The sequence below is a fragment of the Musa acuminata genome, chromosome BXJ2-5 (genome assembly GCF_036884655.1).
Source record: "Musa acuminata AAA Group cultivar baxijiao chromosome BXJ2-5, Cavendish_Baxijiao_AAA, whole genome shotgun sequence".
NCBI lineage: Eukaryota > Viridiplantae > Streptophyta > Magnoliopsida > Zingiberales > Musaceae > Musa > Musa acuminata.
The window spans coordinates 22,992,489-23,015,236 of NC_088342.1; the positions used below are offsets into that span (position 1 = coordinate 22,992,489).

General features: G+C 38.6%; 1 protein-coding gene across 1 annotated transcript; it reads right to left on the bottom strand.

The window, feature by feature from the left end:
* Positions 1 to 14,131: 14,131 nt before the first annotated feature.
* Positions 14,132 to 17,798, bottom strand: LOC135612587 (inositol-3-phosphate synthase-like). The gene is made up of 10 exons (XM_065109051.1): positions 17,547 to 17,798; positions 17,402 to 17,470; positions 17,141 to 17,276; positions 16,659 to 16,906; positions 16,293 to 16,519; positions 16,087 to 16,202; positions 15,744 to 15,920; positions 15,475 to 15,663; positions 15,337 to 15,399; positions 14,132 to 14,555 (listed from the first exon to the last, which is right to left on the bottom strand). The coding sequence occupies exons 1-10, from the start codon at positions 17,732 to 17,734 to the stop codon at positions 14,436 to 14,438; spliced, it is 1,533 nt and encodes a 510-aa protein (XP_064965123.1). The 5' UTR covers positions 17,735 to 17,798; the 3' UTR covers positions 14,132 to 14,435.
* Between the last annotated feature and the right edge of the window lie 4,950 nt (positions 17,799 to 22,748).

Here is a 22,748-nt window from a genome sequence, read left to right on the forward strand (position 1 = left end):
TCATTGAAAACAACATGAACGGATTCTTCTATAATTAAAGTTCTTTTATTGAAGATACGAAAAGCTTTAGAAACCGAAGAATAACCAAGAAAAATTCCTTTATCGGATTTAGCATCAAATTTTCCTAAGGCATCTTTTTTATTCAAGATAAAACACTTACACCCAAAAACTTTAAAATATAAAACATTGGGTTTTTTGTTGTTCCACAACTCATAGGGAGTTTTGGTGACTAAGGGTCTTACTAGAACTCTATTCAAAATATAGCATGCAGTGCTCACGGTTTCGACCTAAAAATATTTAGGTAGGTTATGTTCATTCAACATGGTTCTCGCCATTTCTTATAAATTTCTATTTTTTCTTTCTACTACTCCATTTTGGTTGATGATTTCTTGGAGTAGAGAAGTTGTGATTGTATCCATTAAATTCATAAAATTCTTGGAAATCACGGATTTGAAATTCACCACCATGATCACTTCTAATTGTTGAAATCATAGAACCCTTTTCATTTTAAACAAGTTTACAAAACTTGGTGAAATATCTAAAGCATTCATTTTTGTGTTTCAAGAAATAAGTCCATGTGTATCTACTATAGTCATCTACAAGAATAAAGGCGAATTTGCTACCTCCTAGACTTGATGTAGAGATTGGTCCGAACAAGTCCATATAGATCAATTGCAAGGGCCTATAGGTGCTTATTTGATTCTTAGATTTGAAACTACCCTTAATTTATTTTCCAAATTGACAAGCATCACACACATTATCTTTAATGAACTTGATACGAGGAATTCCTCTTACAAGTTCTTTGGATGATATTTGAGTGATTAGTTTCATTCTAGCATGACCTAATCTCCTATGCCAAAGCCAAGCATCCTCATTCAAAACCGAGAAACATATTTCATTGCAAAGATTATTGATGTCAATGGTGTATACATTATTTTGTTTTAATGCAATCATAGATATGTTTTTGTGTAGTTTTTCAATGATGCAAAAATTAGATTTGAATTTAACAATATATCCTTTACCACACAGTTGACTAATGCTCAAGAGGTTATGTTTTAAACCATCAACTAACAAAACATCTTCAATAAAGAAGTTGGATTTCTTACCTATGGTTCCTTTGCCAATGAGTTTACCCTTGTTGTTGTCTCCAAAGGTGACATAGCCTTCATCTATGCTAGTGAGCTTAGAGAATTGAGATAGATCTCCAGTCATATGCCTTGAGCATCCACTATCGAGGTACCATCTCTTGCTTCTAGCTTGTGATGGTTTATATTTCTACAAGAAAGGATGATTTTTAGGTACCCATTTACTTTTGGGTGCCTCAAAAACTGATCTAAATTGTTTATCATGTTGCATAGAATTTATCATGGTTCCTTTAGGAACCCAAATCAGTTTGTTTAGACCTTCTTGAATGGACAATGATAAGTTCTATGTCCATGTTTGCAACAAAAGTTGCATTTGCTTTGGTACCGAATATGTAAGATAGGGCCTTTAATAAAGGTGATTGGATTTTGGAGAGGACTTCTCACAAATCCGATTCTACTTCTTTTAAGAACGTGACATTTATTTGTAAGGATCATATTTAAAGACTTGCTACCAACCTCAAATTTTTTCAAGGTGTCCTTAAGTAGCAAGTTCTCCTTTTGGAGAGTTTCTAGATCATGACATTTTATACATGGAGCTAAACTATCGAAATTACCTCATCGTCGAACGCTGTTAAGGCGTAATTTGCCACCTCGCCTTTGTTGATTTTCTCCTCGTCTTCGGAGGAGGTCGATTCGTCTTTTGACAACTTCTTCTTGCGTTCATAGTAAGTAGTTCCATTCTTTTTATTCTTTAATTTTTATTTAATGAGCTTTTTAAATTTCATAGTGATGAGTTTAAGTTCACCATCACTTGAGCTTATGCTCGAGTAGTCTTCATGTGTTCTAAGTGTCAAATTCTTCCTGTTCTTTGGACGGTTGATCTTAAATTCTTCACGTGCATTGTACGTCATTTCATAGGTCATTAGTGTTGAATCTCGGATTTTGATGACGAAGTCAATTGTCATTTGTTATCTAATTCATATGTTGAGATAAGTGTGTAGGATTAACTACGATGGCAGTAAGACATGTAACAGGAGTTGCACCGGAGTCAAGACCATGATCACATTGGGGGTTCGAGAGTTCGATGGAAGTCCGAACGATCGTCGGAGGTTCTGCGGGAACAAATCCGAGAAGTCCAGGAGCTTGCCAAAGAAGCTCGTTGGAACTCACTAAGTGGATCATTGCAAGTCCAAGAGTTTGCCGGAAGTCCACCGAAGCATCGCCGAGGGTTCGTCGGATGTTCGCTGGAAGTTCACCGGAAGAAGCAATTGATGCACTAGAGCAAGTTGCAGTATTAATGTCTTAAATATCGTAGTTATCATGTAGATTAAGTTAGGAATGGGAGGTGATCTCATTAACTTAATTTGGAGGTAATTGGGCCCTTGACAGACCTAAATTGGGCCGAATGGATCAGCCCATTCGGACCTAGAATTTTTGGCCGGCGATGGCACCACCTAGGAGCTCAATCTCACAGGAATACTAAGCGGTGGTACCGCCTAAGCTCGGTCTCCGAGTGGTGTCAGGCAGTAGTACCACCCAGTTATGGCGATAGTACGACCAGGACCCCGAAAAACCAGGAGATGACACTTTTCAGCTCCAAATTCAAACCCGTTGGGGCGTATATAAACCCCACTCTTTCCTGCATGAAAGGGCACCAAAAGCTTGCATTTATTCTGAGAATTTGATAGCTTAAAAGTGTTGTAAAAGGTTAGAAGTTCTTCTCCCTCTCTTCTTCTAAGTTTTGATCATTCAAGAGAGGAGTAAAAATCTGTAAGGGTTGTCTCCTAAGCCCGTCAAAAGGAGAAAAGGTGTAAAAGGTGGTTGGTCTCCACCTATTGAAGGAAGGCCTCTAGTGGACATTGGTGACCTCGTCGGAGGAGGAAGCCAAAAGTGGATGTAGGTCAAGATTGACCGAACCACTCTAAAATTGCCGTACTCTCTGGTTTGCATTTATTCTTGCTGTTTACATTACTGCAAACCTCCATATGTGCTTTTTACTTCCTCATTACTTTTGCTGCACTCCTTTACGAACTCACTTTCAAGTTAAGTTTCTGAAAATAGTTTTACGCCAGAAACGATTTCATCATACGAACGTCGTTTGAAATCGATGAAAGTTTTTCCGCTACACTAATTCACCCCCCCCCCCCCCCCCTCTTAGTGCTCTTGATCCTAACAATTGGTATCAGAGCAAGGTTAACTCTCAATCGGATTAAAACCCAAGAGAGATGGCATACGTCGGAAACCAAGAGGGCCACTCTATTACACATCCACCCATGTTCAATGGGACGGACTACACCTATTGGAAGACCCGAATGAGGATCTTCCTTATTTCCATGGATTTTAAACTTTGGAATATTGTTGCAAATTAATTTTCAAAGTCTTCTCTTCCAATGATCGATTGGAATGAATTGGAGAAGAAGACTTTCGCTCTTAATGCAAAGGCTATGAATGCCTTATTTTGTGCGCTTGATAAAAACGAGTTCAATAGTGTTTCGATTTATGAAACTGTATTTGATATTTGACATATACTCGAAGTGACTCATGAAGGCACGAGTAGAGTGAAAGAGTCAAAAATCAATCTTTTAGTACATTCTTATGAACTTTTTCAAATGAAACCAAGCGAGACCATAGGCAACATGTACACCCGTTTCACGGATGTCGTCAATAGTCTAAAAGGACTTGGTAAAAGTTTTTTGGATTTTGAACTCGTTAATAAAATTCTAAGATCCCTTCCAAAGAGTTGGGACCCTAAAGTCACTGCTATTCAAGAGGCTAAAGATTTAAACAACTTCCCTCTTGAAGAATTAATCGGGTCATTAATGACCTACCAAATGACTTGCAAAGCTCATAAAGAGCAAGAAGACATCCTTCCAAAGAACAGGAAGGATATGACACTTAAAACTTTAGAAGACCACTTGAGTGAAAACTCAAGTGATGAGGACTATGATGATGACTTGGCACTTTTAACAAGGAAATTTTAAAAATTCATTAAAAGAAACAAGTTTAAAAATAACATAAAAAATAAATTTGAACCCAAGAAGGACCAAGTTATTTGCTATGAATGCAAGAAGCCGGGACACTACAAAGTGACTATCCCCAAGCCAAGAAGAGAAAACCAAAGAAGAAGGCGCTCAAAGCAACGTGGGATGACTCAAGCGCGTCTGAAGAAGAGGAGTTTAACACCAAGCAAGTTGCTCACTACGCCCTAATGGCCGTCAGAGAGGAGGTAACAAATTTAATTGATGCAGATTTATCATTTAATGAATTATTAAATGCTTTCCGTGACTTATTTGATGAATGCAAAACAATTAGTAGAAAATATAAATACCCTTAATTTATTTCGAAATTACATAATATTTTTCATGAGTTATTTTTAATTTAGTTTAGAATTAATTTTCTTGAAAATTACATGTTTAATAATGAAAATATAAAAAATTAGGAATCATGCTTATCATTCTAGTAATTTTAAAAATAATCATGAAAATTACATGTTTTTTATAAACAAAATGATTTTGATTAAAAATACCTTGTGAAATATGAAATCATGCTTAATAAATTTACTTTTCAAAATTATGCATGATGATTTGAAATAATGATGAGTTTTGGGTAATTTATGGTTTATTGATCTTGATGATTTTCATAATGATATTTGCTCTTTCGATTTTAAACTATGATATATGGTTTTTAAACGAAAAACTTGAGCATGCTTATATGAAATCGATCACTTAAAATGTAACACATAAAAAGAAATATATATTATTGGATTTAAAATCATGAATATATTTATGTTATGAATTTTGTGAAGCATGAAATAGATTTTGATGGTTTGAATCTAATGGGTTTTATCGAAATTACAATCTTGATTTCTCAAGATTTATAACATGAAATCCTTCATGAATCAAGATATCTTACTCTTTATTCTCTTGCATTTTGAGAAAATTTTTAATATGAATCATAAGAGTTCTTATGCATGAATTGAAATCTTTTTCTCCTATGTTTCCTTTTACGATATACTAAAGAGAATATCTTTTTCGAAATTCATGACTTCAAATTTCTTTTGAATATCTTTCATTATTTGATCTTCTAAGATTTTCTTTTGATTATTTATGAGTTGGTTTTTCAAAGGAAATCATATCTTTTGGTATTCACATGATCTTATCTTTCATGATATGATTTTTATGCAATTCCTTGTATTCATGAAATGTTTATCTCATCGTCCAATTAATTTTTCTTGATATTATTCATGTGATGATATGAATTTATGCATGAAATACTATGATATTATGTTGATGCATGCAAATGAGAATTTATGATTTGTATATCGCATGATATGATTGAATCATTATTGTAAAAGAAAAAAAGAAAATTGTTAGCTTGCACATTGCAAAAGAGAACAAAAATATATGCTAGCTTGAATGATAAAATATGAGATTGTTTATAAGGCAAATTTATTATTCTCATGATATGTAAATTGAAATAAAAGGAAATGAATTGTACCATTGTATTGTTATTCCCCTCTTTTTGCCAATAACAAAGGAGGAAAAAAAATTCCAGTATACACATCTCTAAAGAGAAAAATTGCTAGCTTGCACTTCTCAAAAGAGAAGAAAGAATGATCCTATCATGTGAATTTTGCTAAGTTACACATTGCAAGAAAATGCAAAAATGATGCTATCTTATACATTTCAACAACTTGCTAGAAAAGTAAATATGCCAACTTGCACATCTTTAAATTTTGCTAGCTTGTATGTTGTAAACTTGCTATCTTACTACCTTGCATATCTAGAACTTGATGTAGCACTTGCTAAATTTCAAGCTTACAAATTGCATTATGATAAAACTTGATATTATATTTTTTTATGCAATGATTTAAACTTGTATCTCAAACACTTTGAAAGTTACACTTCTCCTTTTTGTTGATGACAAAGGGGGAGAAGTATGATCATGTTATGCATGATGACATGTTGTAAATATTCATGATGAAATTTACAATGACTTGAATTCAGCTTGAATTCATGGTTCTATCAATATGACATATTGATAGGAGGAGTTTGGTTAAACTCCAAGAGTTAAAGCTAACTCCATCATCAATTAGTTGTCATCATAAAAAAGGGGAAGATTGTTGAATCTCAAATTTTGATGATAAAACCAATTGATAGTATTTATGATTTGATCTACATTTTAAGTGACGCAGGATGCTTCGATCAGAGAGAGACATTCAAAGCAGGAAGAATCATGTTGGGCTAGAGAATCATGTCAAAAGATTGGATGTCACGCCGGAGGATCGATCGATGTATCGACAGAAGGCTTCGGGCCATGGATTTGGGTATCGAACCAAGAAGCGTGGATATTGCGCCAAGGATATCGGAGTTGCAGAGTCAACTGACCGATTGGACAATAGGCTGCACGAGAGGACGATGCGTTGAAGAATCGGACGAAGCGTCGATAGACCAATGACATGCCGGACAACATGATTCATACTTAGTATTAATTGTCTAGATCATGTTAGGAATGGGGTCGGGACTAAGTGGGGGGGGTGAATCAGTGCAGTGGTAAAATACGTCTTCAAAAACGTTTCATTTCGATAAAACTAGTTTCGTAAAGATGTTAACTTGAAATTGTACGGAAATGTAGTGAAGGATGAATTCAGTTTGTAATAAGGTAAATAGAAAGAAGTAAATACAAACCAGATTTTAGAGTGGTTCGGTCATCGTGACCTACTTCCACTTCGCCGATTCCTCTTCCGTCGAGGCCACCGGCATCCACTGTTGATCTTCCTTTAATAGGCGAAGATCAACCTCCTTCTTACACCCCTCTTCTCCTTTTACCGGGTTTAGGAGGCAACCCTTACAAGCATTCACTCCTCCTAAACAGAATTCTAAACTTAGACTTAGAGGAGGGGATTTCTCAAATGATTGCAATAGTGTTTCTTCACTTTTTTACTCTTTGTGCTTGTGTATGTTAACCAGGGATGAGAGGGGTATTTATATGTTTCAAGTTGATTCAAACTTGGAGCCTAAAAACATCTCATCCTGAGTTTCCTAGGTCTAGGCGGTACCACCGCTAGTATTAGTCTGACACTGACACTACACTAGGTGGTACCACCGCTTGACATTGGGTGGTACCACCACCCAGACTGGTGGTACCACCGCCTGCAGCCTCTCGGAGGCTGTGTATGGGCGGTACCACTGCTTGACATAGTCTCGGAGACTATGCCACGATGGTGCCACCTTATGGGTCACTGTTTGGGCCTTTTATTGGGCCCAACACAGTCCTTACATAGGCATAACTGGCCCCTAATTAGATTGGCCCAAATCCAATCCCAATTACGTGCTAACTACGAATTCTAAGACATTTCCTAAGCTAAACAAGTCAATAAGTCTAGTTTCTTTCGGTGAGCTTCCGGCGATCTTCTAGCGAACTTCCGACGATCTCTCGGCAATGTTCCAACGGACTCCCGATAAACTCCTAAACTTCATGACGATCTTCTTGGCGAGTTCCGATGAGCTTCTCTAGCAAGCTCTGAGACTTCTCAGCTGGTTCCTGCAGAACTTCCGACGAACTCTCGAACTCCCAACGAAATCGTGTTCTTGACTCCGAAACTTCATTTTGCTTCATGTCTTGCTATTGTAGTTAATCCTGCATACTTCGATTATGTAAAACATACTTCGATCTAGACAATTAATACTAAGCATTAATCATGTTGTCCGACATGTCATTGGTCCCTCGACGCTTCGTTTGATTCTTCGGCGTATCGTCCTCTCTTGCGGCCTATTGCCCAATCGGCCAGTTGACTTGTAACTCTGATATCCTTAGCTCAATATCCGCTCTTCTCGGCCCAATGCCCGAATCCATGGCCCAAAGCCTTCTGTCGATACGTCGACCGATTCTCCGGCTCGACATCCAATCTTTTGACATATTTTCCTCCGGCACAACATGATTCTTCCTGCTTTAATTATCTCATCCTGATCGAAGCATCCTGCGTCACTTAAAATGTATATTAAATTATAAATACTTATCAATTGGTTTCATCATCAAAATCCGAGATTCAACAATCTCCCCATTTTTTATGATGACAACCAATTGATGACGGAGTTAATCTTAACTCCCGGAGTTTAAACAAACTTCCCCTATCAATATACCATATTGATAGAAACTCTTGGATTCAAAAATCCGAGCAACATGTTATCATAAACTTATGCATAACATCATACTTCTCCCCCTTTATCATCAACAAAAAGGAGAAGTATCACTTTCAAATATTAAGACATACAAGTTCAAATTATTGCATAATAAACATAATCTTCAGTTTTATCATCATGCAAGCTAGCAAGTCTTAGTGATGTTCAAGATAGCAAGTTCTACATCATGCAAGCTAGTAGTAATTAGAGATGTGCAAATTTAGTATGTTTTGCTTCTTGAGATAGGCAAGATAGCACTTTTGCTTCTTTTGAAATAGTAACTCTTTGCTTCTCTTTAGATTGGAAGCTAGCAAGTTTAGGTGATGTTCAAGATAGCAAGTTTAGGTGATATTCAAGATAGCAAGTTTTATATCATGCAAGCTAACAAATTTTTACATCATTTTTAACAAAATATAAGCTAGCAATATTTCGAAAGCAAATGCAAGATAGCTTTCTTATTGAAGTGTGCAAGCTAATGATTCTTGCTTTAGCAATGTGCAAGTTGCAAGTTTTTGCATTTTCTTGACTTGTGCAAGCTAGCTATCTCCCCCTTTGTCATTGTAAAAAGAAGGGAATAATACAATTTTGTATCTCTTTTTCCCTTTACAACAATTTTCAAAGCATGACAAAGGTAAAGTATCAATCTTATTTCAATATGTTTGTGCATCATAATAGTTTCAATTTAAAACATACACAATTTTAAAACTTTACATTTCATTTTTCATGCATGATACAAAAAAAAAAAACATCAACCATCATTATGACCATACATGATACTAAGACATTAAAATTTTTAAGCATTTATCAACATTTTGATCATGATACCAAACATTCATCATTTAAAGTATTCATGATACCAAATATTAAATCAACATTTACAATACATCATTTTAGCAATAAATTATAGCATTTTAAATTATGATGGTATCTAAATGTCAAATTACATTGCATCCCATATTTCATGTATATTTTTATTTCATCACATTTATTTCATCTCATTAAGAAAAATTAATTGGGTGATGAATACAAGGAGTTATACAAAAATAAATCATATCATGAGAGATAAGATCATGTAAATATCAAAAGACATGATTTATATATTAAATCTCCTCTTAAATAAAATACCAAGAAGAATCGTAGGAGAACGATTAATGAAAAATCTTGATTCATAATAAATCTTAATTTATAAATATCAAGGAATCAAGATCATGATTTGGATAAAAATTTATTTAAATTTAAATCATCAAAATCATTTTCAAAGTCCAAGAGATTCGTAAAAATGATACAAATGGATTCATCAAAATCAATAAGATAGAGAAAAATAATTTTTAAGAAAAATATTTTCCTCTTTTTATTTGTTTCAATTCATATGATTTTATTTTATTTATGCCCAATAAAAACATGTATCATGTTTAAAACCGAAAGTGCAAGATTTATTACAACAAAGATCAATAAGGCACTTTCAATATGGTAAAAATCGATAATCCATAAATTGCAAGATTCATCATGTATAATTTTGAATTATAAAACCATTAAATATGATTTCAAATCAATATGCTTAAGTTTTTGTATGAAAACATACATCATAGTTTAAAACTAAAAAGTCCACGTTCATTAATGTAAAAATTGATAATCCATAAATCTCAAAAATCATCATGCATCATTTCGAAAGATAAACTCATTAAGCATGATCATTATGCATTAAATTATCAAGCATGATTTCGTAAACCATTCAAAATCATTTTGTTTGTTTATCATGAAACATGCATTTGTCATTATCATTTTCAAAATTACTAGCATGATAAGCATGATTCCTAATTTTTTATATTTTCATTACATTATTAAACATGTAATTTTTAAGAAAAATAATTATTCTAAACTAAATTAAAAATAACTCATAAAAGCCATTATGTAATTTGAAAGTAAACTAAGGGCATTTTGATTACCTCATCGTCGAAAGGCGTTAAGGTGTAGTTTGCCACCTCACCTTTGTTGATTTTCTTCTCATCTTTAGATGAGCTCGTTTCATCCCAAAGTGCTTTATTCTTCTTCAATTTATTTTTATTTTTTGATTCTTGCTTTAAGTACTTTTTAAGTTTTATTGTGAGAAGTTCAAGTTCATCATCACTTGAGCTTTCGCTCGAGTGGTCTTCTTTTGTTCGATGCGCCAAATCCTTCCTGTTCTTTGGAAGGTAGTTCTCAAGTTCATCATGTTCAACATATGTTATAAAACTCATTTCATATGTCTTTAAAGACCCTATTAGTTCTTCAAGTGGAAAACAGTTCAAATCCTTGGCCTCTTGTATGATCGTTACTTTAGAGTCTCAAGTTTTGGAAAGTGAGTGTAAAACTTTGTTGACAAGTTTAAAATTCGAAAAATATTTGCCAAGAGCTTTTAAACCATTAACAACATTCGTAAAACGGGTATACATGTCAACAATGGTTTCGCTCGGCTTCATTTGAAAAAGTTCAAAATCATGCATTAAAAAGTTGATTTTTGAATCTTTAACTTTGCTAGTGCCTTCATGTGTAATTTCGAGAGTGCGCCATATATCAAAAGTCATTTCGCACATAGAAATTCGATTAAACTCAATTTTATCCAAAGCGCAAAATAGAGCTTTCATAGCTCTAGCATTTAAGGAAAAAGTCTTCTTCTCCAAATCATTCCAATGGTTCATTGGAAGAGAATACCTTCTAAAACCGAATTTGACTATGTGCCATAAATCGAGATTCAATGAAAGCAAGAAAACTCTCATTCAAGTTTTCCAATAAGTATAGTCCGTCCCATTGAAAAAGGGAGGATGAATGAGAGAGTGACCCTCTTAAAAGCCGAAAAGAGTCATTTCTCTTTAGGTGTTAAACCAAATGAGAAAAACGAGGTTCTGATACCAATTGTTAGGAACGGGGTCGGCACTAAGAGGGGGTGGGTGAATTAGTGCAGCGGTAAAATACATCTTCAAAAACAGTTTGTTTTAATAAAACCGGTTTCATAAATATGTTAACTTGAAATTGTATGGAAACATAGTGAAGGAGGAATTCAGTTTGCAATAAGGTAAATAGCAAGAAGTAAATGCAAACTAGATTTTAGAGTGGTTCGGTCGTCGTGACCTACATCCACTTCGCGATTCCTCTTCTGTCGAGACCACCGACATCCACTATCAATCTTCCTTTAATAGGCGAAGATCAACCTCCTTCTTACACCCCTCTTCTCCTTTTACCGGGTTTAGGAGACAACCCTTATAAGCACTCACTCCTCCTAAATAGAATTCTAAACTTAGACTTAGAGGGGATTTCTCAAGTGATCGCAACAGCATTTCTTCAGTTTTAAACTCTTTGTGCTTGTGTATGTTAACCAGGGATGAGAAGGGTATTTATAGGCTTCAAGTTGATTCAAACTTGGAGCCTAATAACATCTCATCCTGGGTTTCCTGGGTCCGGGCAGTACCACCGCCCAATTTGGCGGTACCACTGCTTGACATTGGGTGGTACCACCACTTGTAGCCTCTCGGAGGCTATGTTTGGGTGGTACCACTGCCTAACACAGTCTCGGAGACTGTGCCATGACGGTGCCACCTCATGGGTCATTGTTTGGGCCTTTCATTGGGCCTAACACAGTCCTTACATGGGCCTAACTGGCCCCTAATTAGGTTGGCCCAAATCCAATTCCAATTACGTGCTAACTACGAATTCTAAGACATTTCCTAAGCTAAACAAGTCCGTAAGTCTAGTTTCTTCTAGCGAGCTTCTAGCAATCTTCCGGCGAACTTTCGACGATCTCTCGATAATGTTCTAGCGGACTCCCGACAAGCTCCTAGACTTCACGATGATCTTCTTGGCAAGTTCCGATGAGCTTCTCTGGCAAGCTCTAAGACTTCTCGATTGGTTCTTGCAGAACTTTCGACGAACGTCCGGACTTCCGATGAACTCTCGAACTCCCAACAAAATCGCGTTCTTGACTCTAGGACTTCATTTTGCTTCATTCCTTGCTATCGTAGTTAATCGTACACATGTAAAACACATTTTAATCTAGACAATTAATACTAAGCATTAATCATATTGTCCGACATGTCATTGGTCCCTCGACGCTTCGTCCGATTCTTTGGCGCATCGTCCTCTCTTGCGGCTTATTGCCTAATCGGCCAGTTGACTCCGCAACTCTGATTTCCTTGGCGCAATATCTGTTCTTCTTGGCTTGATGCCCAAATCCATAGCCCGAAGCCTTCTGTCGATACGTTGACCGATCCTCAAGCTCGACGTCCAATCTTCTGACATGTTTTCCCCCGACACAACATGATTCTTCCTGCTTTAATTGTTTCATCCTGATCGAAGCATCCTGTATCACTTAAAACGCAGATTAAATCATACACTTATCAATTGGTTTCATCATCAAAATCCAAGATTCAACAGATCGAAGTGTGTTTTTACATGTGCGGGGGTGTAAGAAAGAGAGATTGATCTTCGCCTATTAAAGGAAGATCAATAGTGGATGCTAGTGGCCTCGACGAAAGAGGAATCGGCAAAGTGGATGTAGATCACGACGACCGAACCACTCTAAAATCTGGTTTGTATTTCTTTGAATAATTCACTTTAACTGCAAACCTCCTTACTTGTTTTTTACATCCACTACTCTCTTATGTACGCTTTCAAAAGTTATTACCTTTACGAAATGGTTTTTCGTCGGAAACAGATTTTATCGTACGAAATTTTTTTTAACCAACGTAATTTTATCGCTATACTAATTCACCCCCTCTTAGTGCCGTCCTCTTTCCTAACATGCATCACATAAATATCAATTGCATAAGCTTATAAATCAATTACGCATGATTAGTTGATGCTTATAAATGAAAATGACATGATCTTAAAATTTGTAATAGGTATATTGATGTTTATAGATTATAAAAACCTTTGGAATTACCAAAAGGTTGATCTTTTATTACGTAAATATGATAATCGATATATTCTACTAAAATTTTATATGGCTTACTTGCCATCAAAGTGGCTGAACATTAGATCAAATAAATATCAATTACATTGAAATACCATGATGATAAAATCTGTAATGGATTATAAGAATTCTTATAATGAATATAGATGTGATAGTTGATATTAACTACTTTTTTTTTTTAATCTAAAGAGATCAAAATATTTGGCTTGAATAATATATTCAATTGTCAAATAAAATGAGACATATAGAAGGAACATCATTATGGTTGTATATCTTAGTTTCATCCGAAGGACAACTTTGATATATATATATATATATATTCTTTGGATAAACAAAATAAATTTCAGCAGAATATATCAATCATCATATTTATGTTCATCATTATGGGAATGATAGATAAAGCTTTGGGCGATCCCAAAAGTTTTTATAATCTATAAGCATCAATCAATATATCCATCATTAATTTTATCCATCAACTAATTATGAGTAATTGATTTACAAGTTTATATAATTGATATTTATATAATCCTAATGTTCGACCACTTTGGTGATTTACAAGATAGATAATATAATATATAAATACAAAAAATTACTAATGAAATATTGTATAGAATAAATTACATGAGTAAAATCAAATTACAACAATATCATAGTATAGCTGATGACAATAATATGATGTGATGACCTTCCATCAAATCAATAAACATCATAGATCAGGTTCTCGATTTATAGTGATACAATATATTTTATTTGAATACTAATTCAGAATTAATATCTATCCGAAAATACATCATTCAATCAATAAAATTTCCAATCCTCATTCCAATTTAACGTTTTGTTTTAAATGTAAATAATTGTTTATAAGATGGGATTGTGAATCCTTATAAATAATAAGTGAGGCCACTCGAATCATCCCACCAAATTCAAAGCCAAATATATAGAATAAAATTGAACTGGCTACTGGAATTTCTCAACACAATACACCAGAACAGTACCTCCTAGGAGACAATAAACCACTCAGCTTAGCATTAGGATCTCATCAGCACACTCAAGACTGGAAATACTTTAGAGACTATACCTCCCTCCCTTGCTAGGCTTTATCATTCGGGAGGAACGCTTGCACCACAAGTGGAACGGGTGAAGAGGGCCAACACTAACAAAAGAACAAGATAAACAAACCCATCTCTGAACTAACGTTCCACCATCCTTCTCTCTTTGCTCATCTCACTTGTATTCAAGGTTCATGTTGTTCTCCGGGGCCAGGCCAACACAAGCCCTGAGTATGTTCTCCAGCATGGCCCTCTGCTTGGAGAGGGCATTCACCACTGGTGTAACCGGAGGAACCTGTTTCGACCATAAAAATGAATCAGTCAAGACAATCATATTTGATATCACCGTAGTGACACATCTTTTGAAGTCGATTAGATTATGCAAGAGTTGAAGGGAACATCCATGAAGGAGCTGAATGAATGACACATCACGCTATGCACTCTTTAAAGTATAATATAATTTGTTGGCATCTAAAAAACCATTGCTGCCTACAGTTTAATCTTGTTTTTATATAAAAACCTGCTATAAATTCTTCGGTAAAAGAATACTTTTTGCGACAAGTAAACATCACATGTTCAGGTGGTACTAACGCAGCAAAACTCGGTAGCTTCACTATATTACCATCAACAATAAACTTTATAGCTTGTGGCCACTAATATGCATATGGAACTTGTTGTGTAGCTAGTTCTATTGCCAATCTACAAACTGAACTTTGTTTGATGCTGTTTAAAGCCTATCAACAGTTGACTTCATACAGACATCAGTACTAAACATGCACTGACCTGCCCATAATCATATTCTATTCCATTATATATTTGGCCAATGGACAGTCAGTCCTAACAAATCATCATTGTCTTAAATAAGCCTTCCTCCAGGAGCTAAAAGTTATGTTTGACTTTTTACCCGGGTTGGCCTTTAACTTTAGAATTCTGTGCATGACAGTATATTCCATCCTATTATGTGATCTTTGGACAATCATGTAAAAGCACAAAGTTTCATGAATCATGTGTATTCTATAATTCTTTCTTCAGGATCTAAAGAAAATATATACTAGAACTGCAGAGTATTCACTTACAAGTGGAGCCTTGGTGAGGTAACTCAGAATTGCGGACACCGGGTGAAAAGAGTGGAATTTGTCCTACATGACCAAACCAAACATAAGCACGTGTTTACTACATGAATACGCAAATGGACAGGCGGTGCCTATAAGTACCTCTCCCTCAGCTTTAAGTTGGATTCTAGTGCTCAGCTCAGCCAGCAACACTAAGTCCAATATGATGGGTGCAGCCAACAAGGAGTCCTCGCAAGTGTTGTGAAGAACGATGGTACTCCTGCCGCCCATGAATATCTCTGATGTGTATTCATCCATTGCCCTCTTGCTGTCCCCGACATATGGTACATACTACAATAAAAGCAAGTGATGAATATTGGTATATAATCTAGCATCCAACCAAAAGGATATAGGTCACAATTTCTACCAACCTTGATGACAATAACATGGTCAGGGTGCTCCCCAGTCTCATAGAGGATGCCATTACTCGAGACCATGTCATCGACAACATTGCTCTTTGAGATCTCCTTGGACCTGAAGGTTTGTGGCGCCGAGAGATTCATCCCATCATTGTTTCCCAGATGATTGTAGCTGATAATAGAGGCCGGCTGGCAGGAAGAAACAAGGACACATCACACATGTTAAATTAGCTCAAGATAAAGATTGGGCACAATTATTTTTCTTATAAATACAAGCTTTAGATGAAATTCGAGTGGATAAACATTGAGAATTAGCATGACAGTGATGTAGACATAGAGGTCCAAGATCAGATACCTTAATTCCTGCTCCCACCAGAAAATCAACCAAGACAGACTTCATCTTGGTCTGCCCACTCTTGAAGTCATCTCCTCCTATAAGACTGTTCCTTTGAATAGCCAGATCAATGAGCCCTGCACACAAGTATAAAATTGAAATGCATGAGGCATTCTCATAGCCCAGCCAACCTGCTGAATAAACAATTCAAGCACAAGGCACCATACCAGGCACGAAAGTGTTCTGTGGGCTTCCGTTGATGTAAGGCATATTTTCCAGAACACAAGCTATCCCATACAACGTTGATGGAGATATCTCGGCATCATTCTTCTCCAGGGAAGCCATGAGATTCTCCACGGTGTCATTAAGCCCCACAACTAGATTGCTGTACCGCTCTGTGTTAGCAGTCCATAGCACAACCACCTTATCCACCTTTGTCTTCTCCTTGAACTCCCTATGAAACACATATCAAATAATGAACATCTACATTCTGGATTCTGACACCTTTGTTTCTAACCTTTTAACCTAAGCTAAGCAGGTGACATTAACTAATTGTTGGAAAATGAGCTTGAAATATTAAGGTCAGTGAGCACCTTATATCCTTGATAATTTGTTGGATCTGCTCCTTCTTGGTTCCTTTGATCACATTGTTGGCCCGAGCACCCTGGTTTGCGGCGACGAAGTCGGGGTCGAAGATCCCGGGCAAGGGGACCATGGACTCCATGTAGGGCCTCAGCTGCTTCTGAAGGTCTAGGTCCAGGACCTTGGCCCTGGCCATGGCATCTGCCAGGTTCATGTCGCTGATATCCCATCCCCCAAACACTATATTATCCGGATCAACCTAATAAACTCAACAAAAGAGAAAACCTTATTACATAACACTTCCAGATAAGAGAAAAGAAGGAAAGAAAAATCAAATCCACATGCATGGATCACATGACCGCATAAACTAGCGTTCGAGTAAAATAAAATGGCACAATCAACAACAAAAAAAGCTTTGTTGTATCATAAAAAAAAGAGAGAAAAAAATGAAATTGTGGAACAAATAGAAAAATAAATGAAGAATCGACTTTACCATAGGAAGCAGGCTCTTGAAGGGGGCATAGATCTCCTCCCCATTGAAGGAGCCAACCCTGATGGTGGAGGCCTGGGTCAGGGATCCAAAATAGTTAGCTTGCTGCACCTTGTCCTTGGTCGCCCAAGAGATCCCCCTTTCCACCATATAAAAATCTCATTTTTTTATTGGCAAATCACAAAGAAAACATCCTAAAGATCACCAAAAACCAGAAAAAAAATAGAGAAAAAAAAAGGCAAAAGAAACACGAAGAGATGTTACTCTTTGTTGGCGATTACTCCGGCTGTGAGGGTGGATCCATTGTTCCCGCCCCATCCCACGAGCATCACACTGATCCAAGATCAAAGAAACCGATCAAATCATTGAGCCAATAAAATCGGGGGCAGGTGAAGGGGGTAAAAGATACCCGAGCTTGGGGACGCGGGTGTCGGTCTTGAAGTTGTATCCGACGGTCTTGGGCTTGACGACCCATTGGTAGTCCCCCTCCCGGTTCTCGTGCACCAGCTCAGTGGTCTCGTAATGGTACACCGCCTCGATCGCCTCCTCGCCATACCTCACGTTGGGGCTGTCCACCTTGAACTTCTCTATGAACATCTTCAACAAACAACGGAGACCACCCCCCTGCTTCTCCTCGCTCTCTCGCGGGCTTCTCTCCGTTAAGACCGAAGGTCACGGGGACCGTTATTTATGGAAGAACGAACCGTTGCACGGGAGCGCCTCATAGGAGGGATGCAAGATTTGCCACGTGGTTGGTGGTGATAGCGGAAGTTCCTGGAATACGACTGACGCCGTTACGGGTGCTCCGTTATGTGCCGTTGGGTCACGCGGGCGCAACATGTCACGTGCCCGGTTCCGGCGACACGTACCGAGCGAAGACCACGTGGCATGCTGGCCACAGTCACGTGCCCAGTGTGAGGTACCAGTACATTTCTGACGAAAAGGATTTCATATCAATTAATGCTTTTAAGTATTTTGTACCCCTTTCTCCCTCATTCATCGTGTCAAACATATCTAAGTATACAATCATTTAACTTCCAAGCATTGGATGAAAGAATACGAATTGTTGTGCATTCACATTATGCCCGAGGAGTTAGCATGGTTTGATTTGGGCTGTGTATGTAAGGTCATCAAATGTGGTTTTTCGGTTGGAGCGAGTCGATGTCTAGTTGGATTCGTTTCTGGGAGATCAAATCGGGATGCGTTTTGCAACACTTCGTCCTTCTATGTTGAACTCCAGACTCCTGCACACAAGATGAGGTTGGGAGTGGATTTTCTGACTCGATCCCTCCAAAGCTTAAGTCAATAGGGGGAAGTGGTGGTGAGATTGGGTGTTCGAGGTTCGACCCCTGGCCCGAAGGTCAGCTTTTATACCCGTACTAAGAGATCGCCATACGGGATCAGTTAATGGTCGCTGATGTCTCAAGCAGTCGACCCGTATGCTTTGTGTAGATGCTGGTCGACCTGCTCGATCCTGCATCGTGCGGCGTCGCTTCACGCTTCTAGGGTCATTTTGTACTACGCGGCATCGCCTTGTACAGCCTCGGGCAGCATGGGCGCAGCCGGTAGGCGGCTATCTCGTATAGGTCCGAGGTGTCACATAGACATGGTGCGCCACATTAGCTCCGAAGCACCATGTTGGCTCCAATGTGGCGATTGACTACGATCGTAGGGATGATGCAGGAATGTGCCCTATCATTCTCTCCCCCCTCGAAAGGGGCGTGTTGAGAAATCTGGGGCGACATCATATGTGTAGTAGAAGAATAGAAAACAAAATCCCAGAATTCCCATAGAAAAATAATGTTTTATCATCATGCAAATATTGATGTGTAAAAATATGCAAAATTAAAAAACTACGCATATAAGAAAGATGTGTTACCTAGGAAGATCGTATATCCCTGAAAACCTATAGATCTATGAGAGAAAATGAATGAGGTCAACTGTTTTCCTCTCTAGTGATGATCCATATGGTAGGGGCTACGAAGATGCTCCTCAAATCGTTGCCCAAATCTCTTCCTCATGCGCACCATACAATCAAAAAGGGGTTGCCCCTTCTTGCTATCCACATGCCCCAAATAGGGATTGTAGTTGTTAGGATCAGAGCGGCACTAAGAGGGGGGGGGGGGTGAATTAGTGCAGCGGATTAAAACTCATAAGATTGAAAACGATTTCGTAAATGCGTAAAGATTTCGATTCGACAAAGAATGACTTGGTAAAAGTAGCTCAAGTAAAGTAAGGAGATGAAAACCAAAAGCTTGCTGCTATGTAAATAAAGGTTTCAGAAAGGTAAACACTCACACATTCAAGGAACACACCAATTTAAAGTGGTTCGGTCAAATGACCTACATCCACTTGCGAAGCCTTCTTCGATGAGGCTCCCAACTTCTACTAGCAAATCACTTTGAAGGGGAAGGACAAATACCCCTCTTACAACCTTTTACAAGTGGTTCACACTCTTATATATTTTTCAAAATGAAAGAGGGAGGTGAACACTAAAGCTATTGAAAACAAGACTTGCTAAAGACTTTGCTAAGGCTTTTTCTCAATCTCTAACTTCTCAAAGATTGTTATCTTTGCTGAGAATTGAGGGGTATTTATAGGCCCCAAGAGGATTCAAATTTGAATTGCTTTTAGGTTTCCCAGTGCTGGTGGTGCCACCGCCTGTCAATGGTGGTGCCATCGCCTATCAATGTCTGATACTGACAGTGTACTAGCGGTGCCACCGCTAGAGCTCTCGGGTTCTAGGCGGTGCCACCGCCCAATCTTTCGGGTGCTGGGTGGTACCATCGCCTAGTCCGACAGTACCACCACCCGATCCTTCGGGTTCTAGGCGGTGCTACTACCTAGTCTGTTGAATCTTATATTTTGATGATGAAACCATTTGATATGTGTTTATGTTTTAATCTGCATTTTGAGTGACGCAGGATGCTTCGATCAGGATGAGACAATTAAAGTAGGAAAAATCATGTTGGGCCGAAGGAACATGTTAGAAGATTGGATGTCGGGCTGGTGGATCGGTCGACGTATCGACAGAAGGCTTCGAGCCGTGGACTCGGGCATCGGGCTAAGAAGAGCGGGTATTGTGCCAAGGATATTAGAGTTACGGAGTCAATTGGCCGATTGGGCAATATGCCGCAGGAGAGGACGATGTGCTGAATAATCGGACAAAGCGTTGAGGGACCAATGACATGCCGGACAACTTGGTTAATTGCTTAGGATTAATTGTCTCGATCGAAGTTTTATTTTACATATGCAGGATTAACTACGATGGAAGAAAGACAAGTGGCAGGAGTTGCGCCGGAGTCAAGACTATGATCACGTTGGGAGTTCGAGAGTTCGACGGAAGTCCGGACGATCGTTGGAGGTTTTGTGGGAACAAATCCGAGAAGTCCAGGAGCTTGCCAAAGAAGCTCGTCGGAACTCGCCAAGTGGATCGTCGCAAGTCCAGGAGTTTGCCGGAAGTCTGCCGAAGCATCGCCGAAGGTTCGTCGTGTTGAATCTCGGATTTTGATGATGAAGTCAATTGTCATTTGTTATCTAATCTATATGTTGAGATAAGTGTGTAGGAATAACTACGATGAAAGTAAGATATGCAGCAGGAGTTGCGCCGGAGTCAAGACAATGATCACGTTGGGAGTTCGAGAGTTTGACGAAAGTTCGGATAGTCGTCGGAGGTTCTGCGGGAACAAATCCGAGAAGTCCATGAGCTTGCCAAAGAAGCTCGTCGGAACTCGCCAAGTGGATCGTCGCAAGTCCAGGTGTTTGCCGGAAGTCCACAGGAGCATCACCGAGGGTTCATCGGATGATCGACGGAAGTTCGCCGGAAGCTCGCTGGAAGAAGCGATTGACGCACCGGAGCAAGTTGTCGTAAATGTCTTAGGAAATATCGTAGTTAGCACAATTGTTAAGTTGGAAATGGGAGGTGATCCCATTAACTTAATCTTGGGGCAATTGGGCCCTTGAAAAACCCAAATTGGGCCGAATGGATCAACCCATTCGGACCCTGATTTCTGCTAGGCGGTTGAACCGCCCAAGCCAAGCGGTGGCACCGCCTGGGCTCGGTCTCCGAGCTCTGGCTAAGCGGTGCAACCGCCTCAGTCAGGCGGTGGCACCGCCTGAGCTCGGTCTTCGAGCTCTAGCAGGAGATGCAACCGCCCCTGACAAGAGGTGGCACCGCCCAGAGGCTCAATGTTCGAGCTCTGCCAGGCGGTGCAACCGCCAGATCTTGGAATTCCGAGAATTGACAGTTTTGAGCTCCAAATTCAAACTGGGTTGGGGCCTATAAATACCCCACCCTTTCAGCACTGAAAGGGCACCCAAAAACCATCGAAATTCTGATTTTTCTTTATGATTTTTAGAGCTCAAAAGTGTTGTATGAGTTAAAAGTTCTTCCTCTTTTCTTCCAAGTTCTAATATGTTAAGAGAGGAAAGAAAATTCTATAAGGGTTGTCTCCTAAGCCCATCAAAAGGAGTGAAACTGTAAAAGGGTGGTTGGCCTTCGCCTATTGAAGGAAGGCCTCTAGTTGACGTCGGTGACCTCGTCGGTGGAGGAAGCCAAAAGTGGAGTAGGTCAAGATTGACCGAACCACTCTAAATCTCGGTTTGCATTTACTTTGAGCATATTATCTTTACTGTAAACCTCCTCAAAATCTTACTGCTTTCTGCGCATATACGATCGGGTTTCAAGCTTTGCACTTTCCGAATTGGCGTTTAGACGTAAATCAATTTTATCGTACGATCATCATATTTCAGTTTGCGTTTACATTTTGATTTCTATCATAACTGCAAACTGCCTTTATATCCTTGCTTTAACTACATCTTGCTTAATCAAGTGATTTACGAATCAGCATTTAGACGTAAATCAGTTTTTTCGTACGAATATCATATTTCAGTTTGCGCCTACTATTTGATTTGAACTATAACTGCAAACTGCATTTATATCTTTGCTGCATCTTGCTTAATCAAAAGTTAAAGTGATTTACGAATCGACTTTCTTATCGAAATCACTTTTATCGAACGAACGCAGTTTTTTAATCGTAAAAGGTTTTCCGCTGCACTAATTCACCCGGATGTTTGCTGGAAGTTAGCTGGAAGCTCGCCGGAAGAAGCGATTGACACACCGGAGCAAGTTACAGTAAATGTCTTAAGAAATATCGTAGTTAGCATGTAGATTAAGTTAGGAATGGGAGGTGATCCCATTAACTTAATATAGGGGTAATTGGGCCCTTGACAGACCCAAATTGGGCCGAATGGATCAACCCATTCGGACCAGAATTCCTGCCAGGCGGTGGCATCGCCCAGGAGATGGTCTCCCAGGAAAGCTGGGTGGTGCAACTGCCCCAGTCAGGCGGTGGCACCACCTTGTCTCAGTCTCCAAGCGAGACTGGGCGGTGCAACTGCCCCTCTCAGGCGGTGGCACCGCCTAGAGGCTCAGTCTCTGAGCTGCCAAGCGGTTGTACCGCGCTAGTCAGGATGTAGTACCGCAAAGACCCCGGAAATCCGGGAGATGACATTTTTGAGCTCCAAATTCAAACCAGTTTGGGGCCTATATATACCCCACCCTTTCCTGCATGAAAGGGCACCGAAAATCCAATCTTAATTTATGATTTTT